This window comes from Canis lupus, chromosome 7 (assembly GCF_003254725.2).
Source record: "Canis lupus dingo isolate Sandy chromosome 7, ASM325472v2, whole genome shotgun sequence".
Classification (NCBI taxonomy): Eukaryota; Metazoa; Chordata; class Mammalia; order Carnivora; family Canidae; genus Canis; species Canis lupus.
The window spans coordinates 33,145,635-33,161,191 of NC_064249.1; the positions used below are offsets into that span (position 1 = coordinate 33,145,635).

Below are 15,557 nucleotides of genomic sequence, written 5' to 3' on the forward strand. Positions count from 1 at the left end.
CTAGACCACTCTCTTACACCATACACAAAGATAAACTCAAAATGGATGAAATATTTAAATGTGAGACAAGAATCCAACAAAAACCTAGAGGATAACACAGGCAACACCCTTTGTGAACTCGGCCACAGCAACTTCTTGCATCTATGAAGGCAAGGGAAACAAAAGCAAAAGTGAACTATTGGGACTTCATCAAGATAAAAAGCTTCTGCACAGCAAAAGAAACAGTCAAGAAAACTAAAAGACAACCTACAGAATGGGAGAAGATATTTGCAAATGACATTTCAGATAAAGGGCTAGTATCCAAGATCTATAAAGAACTTACTAAACTCAAGAGCAAAGAAACAAACAATCCAATCATGAAATGGGCAAAAGACATGAACAGAAATTTCTCCAAAGAAGATATACAAATGGCCAACAAGCACATGAGAAAATGCTCCCCATCACTTGCCATCAGGGAAATAGAAATAAAAACCACAATGAGATACCACCTCAACCAGTGAGAATGGTGAAAACTAACAAGACAGGAAACAATAAATGTTGGAGAGGATGTGGAAAAAGGGGAACCCTCCTGCACTGTTGGTGGGAATGTGAGCTGGTGCAGCCACTATGGAAAACTGTGTGGAGGATCCTCAAAGAGTTAAAAATAGAACTTCATAGAGTTAAAAATATGACCCAGCAATTGCACTCCAAAGATACAGATGCAGTGAAAAACCGAGACACCTGCTCCCCAATATTAATAGCAGCAATGTCCACAATAGCCAAACTGTGGAATTAGCCTTGGTTTCCATCAAAAGATGAATGGATAAAGAAGATGTGGTCTATATATACAATATATATATACAATGGAATATTCCTCAGCCATCAGAAACAATGAATACCCACCATTCGCTTTGCCGTGGATGGAACTAGAGGGTATTAGGCCGAGTGAAGTAAGTCAATCGGAGAAGGACAAACATTATATGGTTTCACTCATATGGGGAATATAAAAAATAGTGAAAGGGATTAAAAGGGAAAGGAGAGAAAATGAGTGGGAAATATTAGAGAGGGTGACGAAACCTGAGAGACTCCTAACTCTGGGAAACAAACAAGGGGTACTGGAAGGGGGCGTAGGTAGGGAGATGGGGTGACTGAGTGATGGGCACTGAATGGGGCACTTGACAAGATGAGCACTGAATGTTATACTATATGTTGGCAAATCGAACTCCAATAAAAAAATATACAAAAAAAGGAGTAAAAAAAAAAAAACTATGCCAAAAAAAACCTTTCATGAAAAAACATAAAAGAAACAGAAACAAACAAAACCCCCACAAAACAGCAATAAAAAATAAAAGAAACAAAACCCAGTACTGATCCTATATCCTTTCCCCAGCACACACATCATGGATACACCATCTGTCCCCAAGACAGGTACTCCTGCTTTTACGATGTCTCCTATGTCTCCTTCTTGGTCTTGACTGCTGTTCCTTCCATCCAGAGCCTAGTGCTTTTTGCTGGGGCTTTTACACCACCATTTCCTTATCACCACTATAATGTAAATACACACACACACACACACACACACACACACACACACACACACGTCATGCTCAGCATTCTGGTGTCTGGGAATCCAGCCTGAACTCATTTGGAGGGTTGTATCTACGGCCCACTGTGCCCTGCCCCCCCTTCCCCCCCGTTTCTCTGCCTCCTTCCTGTGCTGGCTACCATGCTCTCCATGCCCCAAAGTGAAATAATGGCCTGGCTCCCATCTGTCTGCCCTGAGTATTTGCTCCTGCCAGCACTTCTGGCCCAGGTTTCCCTAGTCCTGTCTATCAGAGTACTATGCTCTAAGTTTCAGCAAGTACCAGCTCCTCCATGAAACTTATTTCCCCACCCAGAGGCTCCTTCTCCCTTCTCTGTCATCCCATAATATGATTTATATGAGATATTATTTAGCATATTCAAACTGGTAATTACTCGTACTTGCCTCATCTCTCTACCTAGATTTTCATTGACTTGATTTTAGGAATTGTATTTTACTCATTTTTCTATCTCCATCAATACATTCAGTATTGAAATTACTTAATTCCCTCAGCCTGTTGGGTCTGCTTTAAAGGTTCTTCAGGTAGGGACGCCTGGGTGGCTCAGCAGTCAAACATCTGCCTTCGACTCAGGGCATGATCCCGGGGTCTGAGGATGGAGTCCCACATCAGGCTCCCTGTAAGGGGCCTGCTTTTCCCTCTGCCTATGTCTCTGCCTCTCACAAATAAATAAAAAAAATATTTAAAAAAATGTTCTTCAGGTTAGCATGGAGAAGCTGAGGGGCTTATTTAGCTCCAGACGAGATCCTGAGCCAGCTCTGACATGCCAAACATCCATGTTTTTCTTTCAGGAATTTCGTGGACTTCCTTGTGTGTTGCAAAAACTAGGTTTCGGTTTCAGGGAGGAGCAAAATGAGGCATAGAGTCATTGATCTCTTCACATGGTCTTATCCTCCAAGTCTGGACATTGTGCTTTTTGGTGATACAAGCCAGGCTCCAGCATTTATAGCTTGCAGAACGTTGGCTTTGCTCCTTCCACTAGCTGAGCCTCATAGCCTAAGGCGGGGGTGGGGGGTAATTACAGAACACACCTCTCACATTGGTTTGCCTATATCAGGGCATGGCCTGTTCCCTGGCTGGGCTCAGTGCCTCACTTCTGTTCTTGCTTTCATTCATTCAGCAAATACTACTAAGTGACTGCCAATGCTCCAGCACTAGTGTAGCCAACTGGCATATATCAGTGATCAAAAGAAGATTCCTGCTTTGTGGAGCTTCATTCTAGCATGTGTCACATGGTGTTGCATTCATTTGTCCAGGTGTTTCTGCACTAGGAGTTGTATATCTCCAGTACCTTGTGCCATGCCGCTCCTAGCACATGTTACATATTAGTATTTGTGGACTGAATATGAAAGTGCTTCTTAAATTAATCAGTGTTGCAGGTTTGAGTAACTCCTCAGCCTCCACTCCCAATGGAGTTGCTTCACACTAGGTATTTCCATCCATGTGGGAACAGCTTTTTTTATTTACTTGACTGCCGTATTGTTTCCCATGTTCCCATTGTCTAACCCAATGCCTAGAGCATGGCAAGTGCCCTGTGTGTTTATTAGGGAAATGCTCATGCATTTCAGTCCCCTCGGCCCTGGGGCATGGTGGTACTTGACATTATGTTTCAGAGTGTTCCTTTGAAAATACTATCTGGATATACTAGTGGGTTTGAAATGTTTGCTTAAGCTGTAAGTGAATGAACAACAACACAAAGAATGATCTACTGATCCAGCAGAGGAAGTTAACTAGTTCCAATAGTTTAATTAGAGAGAAGGCTGTTAAGTTTCCCTCTTACTGCTCCTGAATTAATTTTCTGAGCCTTATACTGTGTACTCCTTTATTATGGGAAGGGGAAGGAAAACAGATCCTTCTCTTTGTTTCAGCTCTGTGATGACTTTTTACCACTCAAGTGCTCTCATACACCTGCTTCTAGGTGATGTGTTTCTTTCTTAGATAAATTAGTGCCTTATACATGAACATAACTTGTTTTGCATATTTATTAATACTTGCCTTAGCAGATTCTGATGTATCTCACAACAGTTTCCTGGTTTTTAAAATGTCCATACTCCATCCCCAAAACATGTAAGTTAAAATATACTAAACACAAAAAGATGGCCCACAGAATGGGAGAAAATATTTGCTAAAGGTGTAACTGATAAAAGACTTATATGTGGAATGTGTAAGAACTCTTACAACTCAATAATAAAAATCCAATTAAACTAATTTGAAAAGTGGGCAAAGGAATGGATAGACATTTCTGAAAAGGAGATAAACACATGGCCAATGAATACATTAAATTATACAAATAAAAACCACAGTGACATACCATTTCACATACACGTACCCACTAGGAAGGGTAAAATAAGAGAAAAAAACAAGCATTGGAAAATATGTGGAGAAACTGTGGCCCTCATTTGTTGCTGGGAGAAGTGTAAAATGGGTCATCCAGTTTGGAAAACAGTTTGTCAGTCTCTCAAAATGTTCAGCACAGAGTTGCCACATTACCCAACAGCACCACTCCTAAGTATATGCCGCAAAGCACTGAAAACCGGTGTTCAAATAAAAACTTGTACATGAAGGTTCACAGCAGTGTTATTCACAGGAGGCAAAATATAGAAACACCCAAACATTCATCAACTAATGGACAAAGAAACCAAATGTGATGCATCCATACAACGGAATATTATTTGGCCATAAAAAGGAATGAAGTACTAATTCATGCTGTAACAAACACTAATGGACTTTGAGAATATTCTAATAAATGAAAGGAGTCAATTACAAAAGACTACATACTGTTGTACTGTGCCTGGTGGCTGAGTTGGTTAAGCATTTGATTTTTTTTTTTTTTTTTTTTTTTTAAATTTTTATTTATTTATGATAGTCACAGAGAGAGAGAGAGAGGCAGAGACACAGGCAGAGGGAGAAGCAGGCTCCATGCACCGGGAGCCTGATATGGGATTCGATCCCGGGTCTCCAGGATCGCGCCCTGGGCCAAAGGCAGGCGCCAAACCTCTGCGCCACCCAGGGATCCCAAGCATTTGATTTTTGATTTTGGCTCAGGTCATGATCTCAGGGTCATTAGATACAGTCCCATGTTCAGCTCTCTGCTCAGTGGGGAGTCTGCTTGAGATTCTCTCTCTCCCTCTCCCTCTGCCCCCTCTGTACTCTCTCTCTCAAATAAATAAATGCATTTTTTAAAAAAGACTATATATTGTCTTATTCCCCTTATATGAATTGCTTAGAGAAAGGAGAGCCCTCACAGACAGACAGTAGACAGGTAGTTGCCAACGGCTAGGGAAAGGGGAATACGGGTATGGTGTTTTCTTTGCAGTGATGACAATATTCTAAAATTAGATGGTGGAGATAGTTGCACAGCTCTGACTACACTAAAACCCCCTGAATCTTATACTTTGAAAGGATGAATTTCATGGAATGTAAAGTATCTCTCAATAAAGCTATTAAAATATAATTAACAATATGTAGAGGAGGTTCTAAAGAGGAATATAATGGTATTTTTCACGGCAGCATCAAGTTCTACTTAATGCTTGTGCTTATCTTAGAATATATGACTGATGAGTGGATGAACAAAACAATAATGAGAAATAAGATCTGTCTAGCACCCAGATCAGTAAGAACAGACCTTGAACCAACCAAGTCTTGATCTTGGAAAACAAATTTATGATCCCAAGGGCTCTAAAAAGAGATCCACAAGATTAGACAAAAACTCAGCCAACTGTGGTTCCTGTTTCTGATTTCAATAGGAAATATAAGAAAATTGGAATTATGTGGCTCCAACTGATTGGAGATCATATAGTTAAATCTTACCAAGAGTCTCTCTGTGTTCCATGAGAAAATTAGAAAAAAATCCTTGTTTATATCATAACCTAAAATTTATACTTAACTATGCTAAGGTATTAGTCATCTAAAATCTAATTTGGGGAATGGTAATTCTTAAGGTCTTCAATAATATTTTTGTGTGCATGTGTTAATTTTGTCTTGGCACTGTGAGATTATAAAAATATGATATACTATTTTAAGATATTTTATAAGGCATACTTTGAATTTAAATAAATTTGCCTTGACATTTGTTTGGCATGTATTACTCAGAAAATTATATGCATCCTAGAATTTTTTATTAAAATTACTATTAATAAAACCAATCTCACATTTATTGCTTTTAGGTGCTGGGAATACCAATGATGAAGATGGTCCAGTATATGACCTGTGGAGCCTTTTAAATAGTGGGAGAGATGATCAATAAACAAACTGTTATGTGAATGTGATAAATACTACAACAGGAGAGAGATCAAGGAGTATTGGACAAATGATACCAATTGCAATGGCAAGGGGTTTGATCTTACTTTATACCTGCAAGATTTTACATCTCTACAAAAATGTTGTTTAATTAATATCTGTTAAACTGAAATTCAGAAGTGCACTTGACGTTAATAGGAAATAGAAAATAAAATAATAATATGATAAATAAAAAATAGAAAACAGAGGCATTATATAGTTTAAAGACTACATCTGAGGACATGTTTCAAAACTCTACTTATTTTGTGGCAAATTGCTGAATAAAAAGCAATTTGTAAATTTGCCCTAGAATACAAAAAGTCTTGTGTTTTCATAGATTTTATTAAAGGCCTGGCCTCCTCTCTGGGATACGTATGTTTACTTTGGGATCAACAAAGGGGGACTCCCCCACCCAGCTTTGCAAGAGTTAGAATTTAAATGAGCATAAAACAGACATTCACCTATCTCTAAGATTCAAACCATAAGTTCAAAATCCAGCAATTGTCTGAAATCTGCTCATAATTCATCTATTCCTTGCTGCTTCACATCTGTTCTACTGGAGGGGTTGAGCAAGTGTCCTGGGGTTTCACGTCACCCTGTTACCTTCTGGATAAATGATTCCTTGGCAAATTTCCCACCGCTACTCATCTCCAAATTCAGAATAATAGCTGGCCTTCTCGTCTGCCAGGGCTGTCTCGAGAGGAAATGAAACTGAATACATGAAATAATTTTGCTAGTAAAGTGCCCCATACAATATGCTACTTGCCATTGCATTGCTGACCTCCGCATATTTTTTAAAAAGGGCATTTTTGTTTTGTTTGATGAAAATCTTTCAGTCTGTTTTCTGCCATTCACATTTATATGAATTTGTTAAGACAAGCAACTTCAACATCCACTTGTGTCTCAATTGCAAAAAAGGTAGAACTCCCTTTCCAGTGAGAAGCTCTTCAGTAATATAAAGTTGTTGGTGTAAAAGCACAATTGTCAGTAGAGGACCAGCATGTTGAATTGGGGGCATGGTTTCAAGAAGTTTATCTGAGCACCAGGAATTTAGAAGCCTGCTTCAAAACAAAATTAAAATTCTAAGGTCTCACCCTAGTCCAGTGGAACAGATCATGGTTAGGGTGGGGGGCTATAAATCTGCATTTTATTTTTATGTATTTATTTTTTAAAAAAAGGATTTTATTTATTTATTTGAGAGAGAGAGAGTGAGAGTGAGAGAGAGCTTGAGCACAGGTGGCCAGGAGGGGTAAACGTAGAGGGAGAAGCAGACTCTCTGCTGAGCAGGGAGCCCAACTCAAGGCTGGATCCCAGAACCCTGGGATCATGACCAGAGCTGAAGAGAGGCTTAACTGACTGAGCCACCCAGGTGCCTCATAAATCTGCATTTTAAACAGGCTCCCCAGCTAGCTCTGAAATATTTTAAAGTTTGGGGACCAGGGCCATAGGCACAGATATTCACATTGCCCCTTCCCAGTGACACTGTGGACAACTGTGGTGTGTGGGTAGCGGGGTGGTGGATGCAGGAAATGGGGGTGTGGGACAGTGGTGGTGGCGGTTTTCAGTGTAGTCAGGGGCCTGAAGCTCTGCTCTGCCCTCTGAGGCATCCTGCCCTCAATCTCAATGAAGTACAGCAGCTCTGCTTTTATCTGTTTTACACACTAGGGTTCCCTCAGATTTGCTTCATGAAAGGAGGATTCTATTGTTAAGAACAAGCCTGTGAATGACTGAGGTAGGGCATCAAAAACAGGATCTGGTGTCAGAAGAGCTGGGAGGGGACGCCTGGGTGGCTCAGTGGTTGAGCGTCTGCCTTTGGCTCAGGGCATGATCCTGGAGTCCCGGTATTGAATCCCACATCAGGATCCCTGCATGGAGCCTGCTTCTCCCTCTGCCTCTGTCTCTGCCTCTGTCTGTCTGTCTCTCATGAATAAATAAATAGAATCTTAAAAAAAAAAAAAAAGAGCTGGGAGGTGGTGTCTCTCTTGATACCTGCCATCTGAGGGTCTTTGTCCTAGAAGATGAGCCTCAATACCTTCGTGTCTAACAGGGTCACAAAGCTGGGTCTACCTTAAGAGATGACTGTGGTGATTAAATCAGGTAACACAAAGTATCGGGAGCTAGGAATGATTATACATTATTGTTATTATCACTAGGGACAGCTATGATTAGGCCTGAACACAGGCATATCTTACCTCTTCAAGGGATGGGACAGAACTGATCTTTACAATTCAGGTTTTCCCAGCAGAAGATCACACTCGAACATTCCAACTTTGAAGGAAGGAGGAGAAGAGAAGGAGCAAGAGGGTAAGAACTCACCGACACAAATGCTTGAGATTTGGTTTCATTCAACTGAAGCTGCAATTTCTTCTCGTTGTCGTAGACGCCATAGAGCCTCTTGGACCAGGTCTGAGGCACTCTGTTCTTGAATTTTAATGAGCTGTACAGAGCAAATATCCTCTGTAAGTCCAGGACCAGGCAGCTGCAGTTGTAGAAGATGACGCCGAGCTCTTTCATCTGTGGAATTAAAATAGAAAGCGTCGATGCCATATACGACCAATGGTGTTATTTTCAAAGGAAAAACACGCACAAGAATGCAGTAGTAGTGACTTCTTCTTTTGCAGCTGTTACACAGAAATGTGCAGTTATAGTCACAGCTTGGTATATAGAAGTGATGCAGTATAAAAGTGCTTTCAATTTTTGAGGAGAACTTTGGCTTGCCATTTTGCATTTGGGATCTTAAAGATAATTTTTCCATATTAACCTCCATTTTTCATATCAGCTCTTCAGATTCATTTCCTTAAGATATTTTTTTCATATGAATCCTTATTAAATCATGCAACAATATAAAGTAGGGTTTTAATGGCAGCATCACAGAATGATTTAGATCATGGATTCTGAAGTCAGTTCTGCCTGGAATTATGTTCAGTTCTACAGTTTTCTAGCTGTATGGCTTTGCTGGGCAAGACACATAATTTCTGGGCCTCATTCTCCTTCCTCTACAAAATAGAATAAATAGTATTTATTTCACACAGCTCCTAGATGCTTAAAATGGTCAGTACATTTAAAGGGCTCAGAATAGTGCCTATGACTTGGCACTCACAAATAATGTGTTAAAAACACAGAATACATTAACAGGTAAGTTACTCATATGAACACTGCACAAGCCTCAAGAGGAATGCACCAATACACTCTTGCAATAAAGACACCATCGCGAGGATTTCTTCCACTTCCCATGATACACAGATGAAGGGAGGAAAGCTCAGACAGGTAAACAAAAATACTTGCCCCATCTGAGAGACCTAGTCAGTAATAGATTGAGAATCTGAATGCAGGTTTCTGACCCTTGATTGAATACACCCAGGGACATAGCAGCACTGGCTTCATCTGAGTCCAGGATCACTTTATAAAAATTACAGATGATTTCTAATTTAGTCAATGGAAGTGACAAAGTAAAATTTGGGTCATAAAAGAACAGCACAAGTAGACATGCACTATGATCTGAATACCCAGGGAGAGATGCACTAGGCACACCTGGGTCTGCTTTCCTCTCTTCTTCAGGCTCCCCACTGAAGACTCTACTCAAGATTACAGAACACATCACCTGCTGCAGAGGGCCCCCTAGAGCTCCCTACTACAGTGTGCATGCCATGGACATCTTTCCTCATACTCGCCTGGCATCCTTGTACACATATCTTTGTGCACCTGTGCCAGTATTCTTTAGTAGAGATTCCTAGAACTGGAGGTATGAACACATTAAGGGCAATAAGAGGTTAAGAAAGTGGGAAGATGCAGAGCAGAAAGGGCATGTCAGGCATGAGCAAAGGCACTGCGAATGGGGGCGGATACAATTAGAGCTGGGCAGCTAAACCCGAGTGAGCTAGGGAGAACATGTATGTGTGTGTGTGTGTGTGTGTGTGTGTGTGTGTGTGTAAATATGTTTACCTAATAACAGAGGGTAAAACTATAGGGACAGGGATGGCAGATCCTCAGGGGTCTTTGAGCTGGGATAAACAGCTTGACATTTATGCTGAAGGTCATGGGGAAGCAGGCAATGACGGTAGGGGCATGACCAGGCTGTGAATTGGAAAGTTCCCGTTGGCTGTGGTGTGGAGACAGAAGACAGGGTGAGGGAGCTGGGTGTTCAGCCCCGGGCCTTGGCAGTAGCCAGATGAAAGACTTACATGTTTCTATGTGTTTTCCAATCTTGGATATTTCAAAAATTTTCTAGGGTAACTGCTAATGATTGTTAATTTTATTTCCCATTGAAGATGGAGCCTGAGGGGCTGTTTGCTGATAGGGTCTCAGGAATATTCAGCTCTGCACCTGACCTTCACGCTTTTGTACCTTTTTGCAGGATGAATCAACACTGCCACATTCTCTTCTCCAGGGAAGCCTTTAGCATTTCACTGTATCTCAACTTTTATGCTAGTTCAGCAGGTATAGCCAGGCTTTTTGTCTGGGGTGGGGGGAAGGGGTGGAGAAGCTGAGATCTGACTCTCATGTGGGTAAGTAACTGTCCTCATGGTCAGGACCTCCCTGACACAGGCAAGGTTACTGCATGTCTATGTTCTCTGGTCTTGCTTGGGACTACCATCAGGAAGGAAGGAAGGAAGGAAGGAAGGAAGGAAGGAAGGAAGGAAGGAAGGAAGGAAACAGTGGTGCAGGACCTGAGGCCAAAGATGCTGGAGAGAAGTCAAAGACTTCTCCAACCAGAGCCTTAGGGAAGTCATCCTATTTCTCAGCCTTTGTCTACTTCTTTGAGCAGTGAGGGGGTTTAGTTCATAAAGTCTACAAGAGTTTTCCAGCCTTGCCATCCATGGGTTCAAGATATCAATTTCCTGCCCACCTTCATCCCTTTTTCTATTCCTGATCAACCTGCCAATGCTGCCTGGAGAACTTGTTTCTAGGTCTGGATGAGTTCCTCTTAGTTCCTGTAGGACTGTGGCTGGTGACCCTTGCTGGTTTTACCTTTTTTATTTTTTTATTTTAAAGATTTATTTATTTGAGAGAGAGCGAGTGAGAATGTATGCAAGTGGGGGGAGGGGCAGAGGGCAAAGGAGAGAGAATCTCAAGCAGACTCCCCTTGGAGGGCAGAGCATGATGAGGGGCTGGATCTCGATGACTCTGAGATCATGACCTGAGCTGAAACCAAAAGTCGGATCCTTAACTGACTGAGCCACCCGGGAACCCTATTCCTTCCCAATTTTAAATTTAGACAAGGCATATATGTATCTTAATCCTGAAATTTGCTTGTTGAATGGCCTTTGGTAAATTACCTAATTCTTACATTTCAGTTTATTGTTCAATGAGGACAATATTGATTTGCTTTGCTTTTAGAATTTAATAATAATCATAATTTTGATAGCTAGTATTGATTTAGTGTTTAGTTGGTGTGTGTACTGCATTGAATAGTGCCCCCTGCCTCCAAATTCATTTCTACCTGGAGCCCATGAATGTGACTTTCTTGAGAAATGTGGTCTTTGCAGATGGACTCAAGATGAAGTCATACTGGGCAGCCCGGGTGGCTCAGCGGTTTAGTGCTGCCTTCAGCCCAGGGCCTGATCCTGGAGATCCAGGATCGAGTCCCGCGTCAGGCTTGCTGCATGGAGCCTGCTTCTCCCTCTGCCTGTGTGTCTGTGTCTCTCATGAATAAATAAATTAAAAATAATTTAAAAAATGAAGTCCTACTGAAGAATGGTGGGTCCTAAATCTAATATGATTGGTGTCCTTTTAAGAAAAGGAAAATTTGGATAGACACACAGGGGAGGCTGCTACGTGAAGACAGAGATTGGAGTGACACACCAACAAGCCAATGAACACTAAGGATTGCTGGCAACAACCAGAAGCTAGAAAGAGGTGAGGAAAGATTCTCCCCTAAAGCCTTCAGAAAGAGCATAGCTCTGCCAACACCTTGATTTCACACTTCTGACTTTCAGAAGTGTAACTAAGTAAGTTCCTACTCTTCTAAGCCACCAAGTAATGTGTTATGGCAGCCCTACAAAACATACAGGGTGCTTCACTGTCTTTCACCTTGATAGTGGGTCAGGAAGATAGTGTTCATCCCCATTTTACACAGGGGAATTTGAGGCATGGATAGTTATTTTCTCACTGGTAAATGACATTGTTGAGATTTGAACTTGGGTCTGACTCAGAAGTCCTGCATGCCTAACCACTATGCTAATACCCCACCTAACACATGGCCAGAATACAATTCATGGTACTCTTGCTATTGCTATTAATTCTGATGCCTTCTCTGGCCAACCCCTTTCCTGCTTTGTCCAGTACCATAGCTGGTGCCTATTTCTGATGTGGCATGTTTTACACTGTATTGTAATTAAAAAAAAATTATGTGTCTGTTTCCCTAAGTGACTCTACAGTCTCTGAAGAGACGGTATCAGGTTCATTTTTTTTTTCCAGTGCTGAATTATGGTTCTTGCCTAGAAAATGTTTACTAAATGACTGCCTGGATTTTGAAATGAGTAAATAGTGGTCAGAGATGAAAACAAGTTCCCTTCTGAATTTAGGAGCCATAGCTCTAGGTCTGACCCTGAGTACATGGATTTAACACGAATCTCTCTTCTGGTGTCATGGGAGCAGAAAACCTGGAAATGGCCATGCCCAGAGACCCACTCAGAAGATTTTCACAATCATGGTTCTCAGTAATCAGTGTCAGTGGCAGGCCTTAACATTGGTCAGTGGGTTAACTGTCCTCTAGATGTGCTTCCTGCAGTGGGGCACAAGGATCAAGATGAGCTTGTCTTTTGAGTGAGGACTGCCTTAAAAAAAAGTCCATGCTATCCAAGCCCCAGTGAAGTCAGAGATAGAATGCCAGTGAAAGTAGAAAGTAGAAATTCAAGGATTCATTTGATTTTTGTCAAAAGCAAACTCATTGACCATTATTCACTTTTACTATGCTTGGATCTTGTTGGTGTCCTTTGGTTTTTCCACATCAGACCTTTAGTGTATTCAGGTTACTTGCTCACACACTGCAAACATGTATTTTTGGAGACTTCTGATCAAAAGGTGAATAAGAATGTCATGCTTCCCTGTCCACTTTTTAAATCAGAAATAGTTGTCCCCTAGTCTTTAGGTGGAGGCTATGTCCTCTCTGTTGTGGTTGGGAGGTAGATCAAACCTAACAGTAATTATTGGAAAACAAAGCCACTTCCCTCCCACTCCCTGTCATTCTCCATGGACTCTCTCCTAATATGCAGAATGATATTCATTGTAGTTATAACACTACTGCAAGCTCTTCATAATTGTGAAGAAAGACAATCATCCCTTAATATAATATGATACGACTAATCTCGGTATGTATTAATGTAAAATCTGGCATCTAGAAGGGTGCCAGGATGGTAATTCTAATAGCCTTTCCCTGCAAATGAGTGACAGAGGCGTCTCAATATGACCTAATTAGGATACAGCAGGTCATCTCCTGGAACGGGACTGAAGACAGACTAACTCCACCATGGGCAAGGCACTGAAACTCATGGTTTGAATGAGTGAATGGTTATACAGTCAAAGGATTACTATGAAGAACAAATAGAACAAAATGCATATACAATGTTTATCTCAGTGTCTGGCTCAAACAGTGTTAGCTTCAGTTATACCAAGATCCAGCTCTCTTCTGCTTCTCCTAAGAGGGTAGCAAATTTGTTTGAATCAAAGAAGAGAGGTAGCAAGATTCTTTACACATGAACAGTTTTACTTTAATCACCAACAGATTCCAGACACGTTAGGTACAAATGTGAGGGCATGGGCAGCCCGGGTGGCTCAGTGGTTTAGCGCTGCCTTCAGCCCAGGGTGTGGTCCTGGAGACCTGGGATGAGTCCCACATCAGCCTCCCTGCATGGAGCCTGCTTCTCCCTCTGCCTGTGTCACTGCCTCTCTCTCTCTGTTTCTCATGAATAAATAAAATCTTTAAAAAAAAATGTGAGGGCATGAAGTCATTCCTCAGAGACCATTTGTGGTGAGTAGAGTTGGTGCCAGAATGGTCACAACAGAAGAGCTATTTCAGACTCATGAACTACAACATATTCACTTGCTTCTCCAGGTCATTACTTGCTGGTTTTGAACTTAAGCCTTCAGAAGATGATGTTGGGGGTGGCAGAAGCAGTACCTGGAGTGAATGGGTGATAAAGAAAGAAGAAGATGCCACCAGATATAGCTGAAGTGGGATACCACAGGGAAAAGGAGTACATTGAAGTGAGATCATGAGGTAATGTAAATGGCTGCAGAAGAGGGTCTATGGGGGACAGGAGAATGACTAAAGGTTTGGGGCAGGGCAGCAGCAAAGTACAGTGGTTATACCAGCTTTATGTGGACTTCTCCACTGAAGTCTCAAATCTGGATATGCAGGGTATTAGTGAAAGTCTCCAACCTGTACATGAAAGAAGGGTTAGTGGAGGGAACTGTGACCTTCCTCGGACCTCCTACATTACCTGAGCCTATGGAACTCAGTGCCCAGATCTTTGAGGGCAATTGTCCCTAGAAGTCACCCCACTGGGGAGTCAGCTTGAGAGTAAAAATTAAAAGCTCTGGTCATTGGGTTTCCAGGGCATTTTATCATTTTTAATAAATTAAAAAAATCTATCTAATGTTTAAATTACCAACTAGATCTCAACAAAGGGGATATACAAGAAATGTACCTCCACAATAATAAAGGCCATATATGAAAAACTCACAGCTAACATCAAACTTGATGGTGAAAAACCGGGAACTTTTCCTCTAAGGTCAGGAACAAGACAAGGATATACACTCTTGCCACTTTCATTCAACACAGTACTGGAAGTCCTAGCCATAGCATTCATTTTTATTTTTTATTTTTTTAGCCATAGCATTTAGATAAGAAAAAGAAATACAGGCATCCGTATTGGTAAAGAAGAGTTCAACGTCATTGTTTGCAGATGACAGGATACTCTACATAGAAAACCCTAAAGACTCCACCAAAAACTAATAGAAGTAATAAATGAATTCAGTAAAGTTGCCAAATGCAAAATTAATATCCAGCATTTCTATACACTAATAAAAAAGTAGCAGAAAAAAATTAAGAAAACAACACCATATACAAGTATACCAAAAAGAAGAAAATACCTAGGAATAAACTTAACCAAGGAGGTGAAAGTTTATACTTTCACCTGAAAGTATACTTTGGGAAGTATCACTCACCTGGGAAGCCTGTACCTCCCACTCCTCTTCAGCCATTTTGCCCAACCCCCTACCATCCTCCCCTCTGACAACCATCAGTTTGTTCTCTGTATTTACAGGTCTGATTCTGCTTTTTGTTTGTTGGTTTATTTATTTGCTTTAGATTTTACATGAGTGAAATCATATGGTATTTGTCTTTCTCTTTCTTATTTATTTCATTTAGCATCATATCTTCTAGGCCCATCCATGTTGTCACAAATGACACACTCTCATCCTTTTTGTGGCTGTGTATTATTCATTTATAGAGAGAGGGAGGGAGAGAAAGAGAGAGATAGAGAGATGTATATATGATCATATCTTCCTTATCCATTCATCTATCAGTGGACACAGGTTGCTTGCATGTCTGGGCTATTATAAATAATGCTACAATAAACAGGGATGCATATACCTTTTCAAATTAACGTTTTCCTTTTCTTTGGGTAAGTACCAAGTAATGGAATTACTGGATCATATGGTAGCTCTATTCTTAATTTTTGGAGGAACCTCTATAGT

The 15,557-nt window shown here is 41.0% G+C and overlaps 2 protein-coding genes across 7 annotated transcripts in view; one reads left to right on the forward strand and one right to left on the reverse strand.

The window, feature by feature from the left end:
* BECN2 (beclin 2) overlaps positions 1 to 6,070 on the forward strand; it is a 157,593-nt gene extending 151,523 nt beyond the window's left edge. The window contains exon 8 of one of the 3 annotated variants that reach the window (XR_004817655.2): positions 5,747 to 6,070. The gene's annotated coding sequence lies outside the window, so the exon portion shown is untranslated. The remainder of the gene's footprint in view (positions 1 to 5,746) is intronic. The other 2 variants (XR_004817656.2, XR_004817657.2) reach the window with 2 other exon arrangements.
* PLD5 (phospholipase D family member 5) overlaps positions 1 to 15,557 on the reverse strand; it is a 408,683-nt gene that overhangs the window by 46,807 nt on the left and 346,319 nt on the right. For all 4 annotated transcript variants that reach the window (XM_035719400.2, XM_035719401.2, XM_035719403.2 and 1 more), the window contains one exon: positions 8,175 to 8,372. In XM_035719400.2, coding sequence (XP_035575293.1) covers positions 8,175 to 8,372 — 198 coding nt within the window. The remainder of the gene's footprint in view (positions 1 to 8,174; positions 8,373 to 15,557) is intronic.